At 32.3% G+C, this 9,343-nt stretch overlaps 1 protein-coding gene across 1 annotated transcript; it reads right to left on the bottom strand.

Annotated features, from left to right (window-relative positions):
- Positions 1–767: 767 nt before the first annotated feature.
- On the bottom strand, positions 768–2,156 carry LOC133833099 (zeatin O-glucosyltransferase-like). Its single transcript, XM_062263357.1, has one exon. The coding sequence runs from the start codon at positions 2,154–2,156 to the stop codon at positions 768–770; it is 1,389 nt and encodes a 462-aa protein (XP_062119341.1).
- Positions 2,157–9,343: the final 7,187 nt, after the last annotated feature.

The following is a 9,343-nucleotide window of genomic DNA, read 5'->3' as shown; positions in this document are numbered from 1 at the left end:
GTTATATATAGTTAAGAAAAAGATCTACAACTTGTATTTCTGAAAAATAATTCCCAAACGATGGGTGGGTGAAACAAAGTAAAAACTGAGCTTGAATTTCTAAGCTTGTATGGCGAGCTTAAATATCACATGTAAAACACTCAAAATTTAGTATTTTTCATTCATAATGTTTTGGAAGCACAAAATAAACTAATTAAACATATAAATAAATAATCAAATACATAATCATAATAGAATAAATTAATTAAAAATAGACAAATTCAACACTTATCAATATAATATTAAAGCTCCTATCATTTTTAAGCATGAGAAATTTATTTGTAAAACTCAACTGAATTTGAATCATACAAGTAAGAAGAAAAAAATATTCTTCAATTATTTTGAAATATTTTAAATAAGTTGAAGATTAAAAACAAAATCTATGTCGTAAATTGTATCGAAAGGAGAAATCACACATCACATTACAGAATTAAGAGAAAAATCCAAGTTTGTTGCCCTATTTAAAACCCTTACATTATCCCACATTCACTTTTATATAACAAATATTTATTTATAACATATAAATCTATATCATCTCTGCCATGAGTTCTTGTATTATCTGGTGATGGAGCAATCTAATAATCTCAAGATTAAATATCTAGAGATGAATCACTTTGAATCAATGCCTTGAAATAAGATAAACAATCACAAGTGAAACGAACGTTATAGAAAAATAATAATAATAAGCGACAATACAATTTGATAAAATATAAACGACAAAAGAAAGATCATCTGGTAATATGAGCAATGAAAGAGTCCCACTCCAAACGACAATCTCCTCCATCCTCGACAGATCGTTTTACTGCTTCAGCTATTTCCACGACCCTCTTCCTTATCTCATCTCCTTCTTCTGAAGCCATTATTTTCCTCACAGCACCATTGATCATCGAAGAAGTCACCAACTCATCTCTTTGCTCCCATTCCATGACAGCCACACCCACTCTGAGAACCCTTGTGATCAGCAAAGCATTGAAAGGTTGGTCCGATTGCATTGGCCAAGTCGCTATGGGCACTCCCATTGCAATGCTCTCCATACAAGAGTTCCATCCACAGTGACTCATAAACCCACCTGTAGATGGGTGCTCCAAAATCTTTACTTGTGGCACCCATGTCCTCACCACCATTCCCATTCCTCTCATTCTTTCCTCAAACCCATCTGGAACTTGGCTTGAACTTCTGCCTGCTTTTCCATTTACCAAATCATCTAGCTTATCTCCATCTCTCAACACCCAGATGAACTTCACCCCACTTTGCTCCAAGCCAAGAGCAATCTCTTTAATCTGCTCATCAGATAAAGTAGTCAATGATCCAAAAGAGATATACAAAACACTCTTTGGCTCTTGTTCGTCAAGCCACTCCAATAAGCACTTGTCTTGATCTCTCAACTCCTTAGAGTCTGTAGTCGTTTGGTGTAAGGGCCAAACTGCCCATATCTTTCTGTTTAACTTGTTTTGGTCGTTTGCTAAGAGCTCTATTGAAGAGCCTTCAATGGCTCTGCAACTATTGTGAATCGATCCGGATTCAAGATCTGATACTGAAAACTTCTGTTGGGAAGCAATGAAATCTCGCATGAAAGCTGGAAAACATGACTCCATTGAAGGAATATCTTCTATTGGGATATTGATTTTCCGACTTAAGTCTAAGCCCAAAAACACAGAGACGCGATAGAAGGAGTAACATTCTGCGTTGGGCAGAGAAACGACATCTTGAACTACCGAACTCATCAAGACATCGTAAACAACGACAAGTCGTCTGGCCTTTGCCGAGAGTGATCTGAGGAGCGCGGTGACCGGTTCTCGGAGGTGCGTCGAGGCTTCGGCCCTGCGGATTTGCTCTTGGGCATTCTTGGTTTTGGATTCAGGGTCAGTTGTTCGAGTCTGGGAGTGTAGAGCTGGAATTTCAAAGCCGTGGAAATGGATTTTGGTTGATTGGTGACGAGAGTTCAAGGCTCGAGAAGTGACCTGTGAAATGTGGAAAGTTGAGCTAACGTAGTGGACTGGGATGTCGCATGAAGAAACAACATGGGAGAGTTGCAGGGACTGGTCCAGATGGCTTTGAGCTAGGTATGGAACCATTAACACCACTACTGATGATGATAATGAATGGGAAGTCGCCATTGATTGCTTCTAAATAATAAGTTTCTTCCAGAAAAAAAAAAGATGAGTTTGAGGGGGGGTTTTTGCCTGATCACTTTGATCAAGAACCACCCAAATCATTATCATTTTGTCACATCGTGAGTCCTGCTGTGATCCAAAAATAATGGTTGGGTCACCAAACTTTAATAATGTAGCAACTCCAATAGTAAAAGATGAACATCAAAATAGGAAAATTTCAGAACCATTTTTTTTATTCCAATCACAATAATAAAAATTATACCAAAAAATATATTCTCTAACAAAATATAATATTTTTATTATTATATTATGTTTTAATTCATATAAATATAATATTTATGAAATTTTATTATTATAATATTTAAAAAGTAAAGTAACATTTTTTGCCTTGATATTCAGTAGCAGAGCAAATTTGGACTCCAGTTCCTCTTACATCATAAGTTGTTTTTTTTGGTAGTAATTAGATCTTCATAAATTATTATTTGTTCTCACATAAGTATGTCATATATTACAATTTAACATAAATAAATAAATTATATCACCCATTTTTTCTCTGCACCCCCAATTTTAATTGATTATTTATTATGAAATGTATTATTTTGATAAATTGACATATATATTTTCATTAAATAATAACAAATAAAAAAAATTCTATTATACCTCTAAATTTTTTAATATATCACTTACATATTAATTAATTTATCATTTTTTAATAAAAAAAATTACATACTTTAAATTTAGAAGATAGAAATTTAATAAGGACACTTTTGTCTATACACAATTTTTTCTCACTATACATTTTTCTATTTAAACTCCTCATAAATTGTCAAAAAAAAATTCACACAAATTCTAAAAATTTTAAGTACAAAATTAAGTACTTCATAAATAATTTTACTTTTTTTTCGCTACTTTAAAATTTATTGTTTAAAAATTGAAATAAATTTGACTCTATTAAGGAAATAATAATAATCTTCTAAAAAATAAAAGGCATAAATCATTCAAAATCTAATATATATCACTACAATTAAAATTATTAGTAAAATCAAAATATTCAATTTTCATGCTTCTAAAATTTAAAGTATGTATATTTGTTTCATTAATAATTAACAATAATAAATTAATTAATATATAAGTGATATATTAAATATGTTAGAGAAATAATCTATTTGTTTTCTTTATTTCTTATTATTTGATGATGATATTTAGGTTAATTTATCAAAATAATATATTTACTAATAATTAATTAATTAAAATAGTGTAAAGATAGAAAAAAAACAGGTGTTATTTTATTAAAATCTTATTTTACTATTAATTTTTAGGGTTTATGTATATAATATGACATTGAAGACTTACGTGAGTCAAAAAGTTATAGTTCAGGCTCTAAATGCTACAAAAAAAAATATTGGGGATCTAAGTAATACATTTAGTAAAGGGATCTAAGTAATACATTTAGTAAAGTTTGGGTACCTCAAATGCTAGTTATTAATTTATTTAATTTAAAAAATATATATTTTTGGAGTCTTATCCTCTAATTTATTTTGCTTCGTAAAAAATACTCAAAAATTAATAAAATAGTTAATTAGGTCAAAAATACTTAATGTTTTTAATTTTATTTACTTATATATTCAATTAATTTTTTTATATAGTAAAGTCATATCAAGTTATCATTTGGTTGCATTCGTCACCACATGCTTTGTTGGATGATGACATGACTATTAGGATGACAAGTGCCACGCTATTACTCAAAAGCCTCATAATTTAAAATAAAAATAAAAATATTAATTTAATTATAAAAGTACATTAAACAATAATTAAATAAAAAACATAATTTTAATTATTAATATATTTTTTTCTTTTTTATTTCCTTACACGATCACTTCTATCTTCAACCAATCCCCCAATCCCCTCTCTTACTCTTCCTTGTTTCTTCTAATAAGCCAAACACTTAAAGCTTCAAGCCTAGAACCCTATATCCGATTCACTTCCTCTCTTTACTTATTTGTTTCTTCTGCAAATCAGCCAATCCCATGCTTAAAGCTTCAAGCTTAAAACCCCGAAGAGAGACGTGTGGTTTGGGCTACAACAGTGGATTGACGCACAAGTTGAGCTGAAGACTACAGCGAAGACAGAGGTCGAGGTTCTATTGGATCGACGGCGAAGGGGCATCGACAATGAAGGTTGGTGTTCTGGGTCGAGAATTTGAAGTGAGCAGCTGCTCTTTGATTTTTATTTTCTACATTTATGGATTTAGCTTATTATACAAATTTGATTTTGACTAGGATCTATTCATGTGATTTTGTGGTGGGTTCATTAATCTGATATTGATTTTGTTAAAGTTTCACTGTGATTTTTATTGTAATTCAATTTGAGTTTAGGTTTGGTTTAGTTTTAGTGGATTTTTTTCGTTCACTACTAAGAAATTTATTTTGGTGTTTTTGTATTGTTTTATGGGCTATTATTAAGCTATTAGAAATGTAGGGTTCATTACTGGTAGAAATAGGGGAAGAGGAAGAAGAAGGTGGCAGGAGAGAAACAGAGAGAGATCGAGAGAAAAAAAATTCTGCTTCTTTTTTGTTATTTAAATTTTATTTATAATTAATTTTCTTATTTTTTAAAAATCAATTAATAATAATTATTTAATAAATTATGAGGTGGAAGAATGGTAGTATGACATGTGTCATCCCAATAATTCTTATTTACACTTAAGATAGTTGAAGTTGATGGGTAGATTGACCGTAAAATAACAAAAAATTTAGTATATAATTGTATAAAATCGAAAAAAATAAGAATTTATGTCATAATTAACCTTAAGAAAATCATTGCACATGATCCTTTTTGTGAAATTATAGGAAATAACTCAAAATAAAGCCATCAATAATCTAATGTCTTTATTTTTAAAATTGTAGATAAATGATCTTTTTACATTGTTGATTACCTAAATTGCTATTTTTTATAATTTAATTATTTATTTAGAACTGTATGACTTTAATATAGTGGTATATGTATATTAATTTTGTTTAATTAGTTTTTATTTTAAAGTTATATTGAATTTTTAAGTTTTTTATAGGTTGTTGGTATATTATTTTTCAATTAGTGTATATGTTTTTTGTGGTATGGTATATAATTTTTTTTTTGTGATATTTAATTTCTATTTTATTATACATAGTGGTTTGTATATAATTTTATATCATAGTATATACATTTTAATGGTAATATATAACTTTATTAGCATAGTATATATATTTTTTAGTAATAATTTTGTAAGTTTTGATGATATATTATTTTTCAACTCAGTATATATATTTTGTGGTATGATATATCATTCAACAACTAAAAAAAAACGAAAAAAAATCAAAATAACTTTAAAATAAAAACTAATTAAACAAAACTAATATACATGTACTATGATATTAAAATATTTAGAATAAAATAGTAATTTGTTAAATGGTGTATTTGGTAATATGTGGTATTAAATAGATGATTAGACTATTTTACTACAAAATTAAAAACATAGACATTTACTTACTTTCACACAACATTAATGATCATTTTGCGCCCCTTGTTATATTCACTCAAATTTTTAAATTTTTTTTGCTAATCTGTCTCGGTCAAATCTACCGTGCAGATATGTTTCACATTTTAATCGGCCCACCTAATTAATTATTTTTTAACAAAAATATCAGTTTAATTGGTTTTGAAATAGAAAGAGTATTTTTTTTTGACATAAATAGAAAGAGTATTTTAAATATAAAGAAAATTTTTTAAAAATCAAATTTAAAAGAACTAATTAGCTGAACCAATCAAAGTGTGGTACGTATCCATACTTTGATATGTTCTTGCTACGTCAGCAAAAAAAAAACATCAGATAATATATGCAATTTTGTTAATGTTTCTATTACATTTTTATTTTATTTTATTTCAAATATATGGGATTTTTAGAAAACAAACCCACGTACTTAAGTTGTATTATTTTCTCTTTTTTGGAATAAGACAAATATAGGAGTAGTTCAGCTTTGGGATCGAAATAACATGTAATGAAGAAATTATGTATACATTTTGTGACATTCACACAAGTTATTTCCCAGTACTTCTTGAAGAAACACCCCGACATGGCGTCCGATCCCGAAGCTTTTAGAGGATGTAGTTCAAAGAATGATCGCTTCACTTCCTCCATTGTGGGCATTTTACATAACATTTCATTTTCTGCATTTGATACTTTCAGCTGGAACAACTATTCCAAATCTGAATCAATGAAGGGTTGATCCGAATTAAAAAGTCTTATGAAGAACTCATTAAAAACTTTCATCATATCACCCATTTTTTTCCCCTTCAATTGGCCATTTCCATATTTTAATGCCCATATGTGGTTCCTCCTTTTAATGACTGTGGAAGCATGGAAGAATTTAGTGTTTCGATCTTCTTTGACTAGCCATATTTCTCTCGATCTCTGTCTCCACATCATCTCCTGCATAAGCCACATTTCATTCAATTCCATATACAGCCTTGCTTCTTCTTCCACTAATCCCTTGTCGAATTGTTGATTCTACAACCACTCAAGTTTTTTTTCAATCTTCTCAATCGTATGTTCTAGCAGTCCGAAAGTTGATTTACTCTATCTTTGAAAATTTTTCTAGCAGTCCGAAAGTTGTATCTCAATATAACTTGAAATTAGATGATTCAACATGCTATAAAAAGTTATAAGAAAAAGATCTATAACTTGTACTTCTGAAAAATAATTCACAAACAATGTCAAAAATGAGCATGAATTTCTAGGCTTGTAATGACGATCTTAAATATCGCATGTAAAACACCCCAAACGTAGTTGTTATCCCCAAAAATTGGAGATCGATGATGTGGCAATAAAAATGACAAGTGGCAAGGAATGATGGGGTGATCTGGCTTAGCAGTAGCCCAATACATTAGTGAAGAGTTTGGATTGCTTGAGAGATGTCATGACCAAGCCAAGTGCACCCGAGGAGAGAACTTGGGCTAGGGTGTGCCTGGTCGGACTTTGGTCCGAGGAGCACCCCAAGAGGTCCGGTCGGACCTTGATCCGAGGAGAGCCCAAGGTGGAGTGGTCGGACCTTCGTCCGAGGAGAGCCCAAGGGTGGTGGTCGGATCTTGGTCCGAGGAGAGCCCAATGGTGTGGTCAGATCTTGGTCCGAGGAGAGGAGAGTGCCATTAGGGGTATTCATATAAACCGCAAACCGTGGTTTGGAACCAAACCGCACCGCACCAAACCGCCAAAAACCATAACCGGTGAAACCGTTTTTGATGGTTCGGTTTTAACCGGACCGCTCAACTTTAATGGTTTGGTCACGGTTTCTAATTTTTTAAAACCAATTAAACCGGACCGGACCGTGATTTTTTCTAAAAAAAATAGTTTTTAGAAATGATGGTTCAAAGATTTGAACCCCTACACTTAAGTTAATATAAAATCTACCAAACCATCCAAGCCAACACAATTTAATTGTTTAGGATATGTTTTTAGTAGTATTTAATACATGCACAAGTTTCCAAAACTAAAAAAAGAGAAATGTAAAGTCCCACATTGTTTAGAAAGTAAACATTTCTTTTTCCCACTTCTATAAAATGATTCAAAATACTTACACTTACAACAACAAAGAAAATAAGCTTCTTGTAGACTTTTATGGTCTTAAAAGTAAAGTTAAAATTATTATTATTTAAATACAATTATTTAGTTAATTATTTTATAATAAAAAAAGTTTAAAATTTTAATAATTTAGTTATATGGTTAAAACCAAACCAAACCGCACCAAACCGTTTATTTATGGTTTGGTTTGGTTTGGTTTTTTAATTTTAATGGTTTGGTTTTTCATTTTGAAAAAACCGCATGAGCGGTTTGGTTTCAAAATTCTTCTAAACCGCACCAAACCAAACCGTGTACACCCCTAAGTGCCATGTTAGAGGAGAGATATGGCATGCTAGAGGAGAGTGCCATATTAGAGGAGAGATATGGCATGCTAGAGGAGAGTGCCATGTTAGAGGAGAGGAGTGCATGTCCTACCACCATGCACTTGTCCGACCAATAAAAGCATGTCCTACCAGCAAGTGTATGTCCTACCAGCACTTGCATATGTCCAGCATGCATGTGTCCGACCAGCACTTGCATGAGTGGTCAGTAGGAGATATGGGTGGACCAGATAGAGGAGGACTACGTCAAGATTCCCAGAAACGGCTTCTGTTACACCCAGATTTCGAGCTGTGTTAAATATGACCTCGAAAGTTGGATTCGTAAATAAGTGGACTCATAAGGTTGGAAACATGCTCCAGGATCGAATGTAGAGCCTGCAGGACATAGACGACCTCGAGTATGGTGACCTCGAAGTATCCATGATCTCGAAAAATAGCTCCGAGAACGCTCTTATCTTCAGGGATGACCTCGGATCAAGGGTCCCGAGCTCGACGCACATACGATCTCGAAAGCCATGTGGCCTCGGGAGATGTTTCTAGCTCGGTAGACGACGGGAAACCTGGGAAGCTAAAGCCTTAAAGATACGCGATAACCACCTTGAATATCTACAAGTGTTATAAATATGAGATGTAATCCTCATTTATTATTGTAAATCCCCTAGAATCGTGGGATATTATTTGGTCAGTTATACGTCTCCTGGTCTTCAGGGGACGTTTCTTTTTATATCTGATTATAGGCATTTAAAGCCATTAATTTTATTTATACAAAAAGAGTAACTACCCAAAATATGTGGGATAGTATTCTGCAGCCTTCTCTATAAATAGAGAAGCCATGCACCATTGTAAAGGACCGAAATTCTGATCCTTGAGAGAAAACTCTGGAGAATTCATTCTTGAAGAATTCTTAGAGATAATCTTGAGTTTAATAACAAAGACTCGTGGACTAGGCAGATTTAACTGCTGAACCACGTAAAAACTGCGTGTTTGTGTTGTTTTGTTTCAATTGGCCATTATCAACTATTGTTTATGTGCTCTTCTTTCACTGTTTGACGAAAAACGGCGTCAACAGTTTGGTGCTTTCATTGAGAGCCTTAAGCATTCATCCCTGAGAAAATCATGGCCACAAACAATTAGAACACCCCTGAGGAAAATTACCCAAAACGTCCTGGAAAACAACCAATGGAGAACCCGGACGTTGAGGAGAGGAGTGGGTCTTCTGATTCCCGGGGACCACCGCCTCCACCAAGGGATGAGGA

The sequence above is a fragment of the Humulus lupulus genome, chromosome 4 (genome assembly GCF_963169125.1).
Source record: "Humulus lupulus chromosome 4, drHumLupu1.1, whole genome shotgun sequence".
Classification (NCBI taxonomy): Eukaryota; Viridiplantae; Streptophyta; class Magnoliopsida; order Rosales; family Cannabaceae; genus Humulus; species Humulus lupulus.
This window is presented reverse-complemented; position numbering and strand designations above follow the sequence as displayed.

Coding starts and splice junctions, on each gene's coding strand:
- LOC133833099 (XM_062263357.1), bottom strand. CDS start 2,156: ATGGCGACTTCCCATTCATTATCATCATCAGTAGTGGTGTTAATGGTT.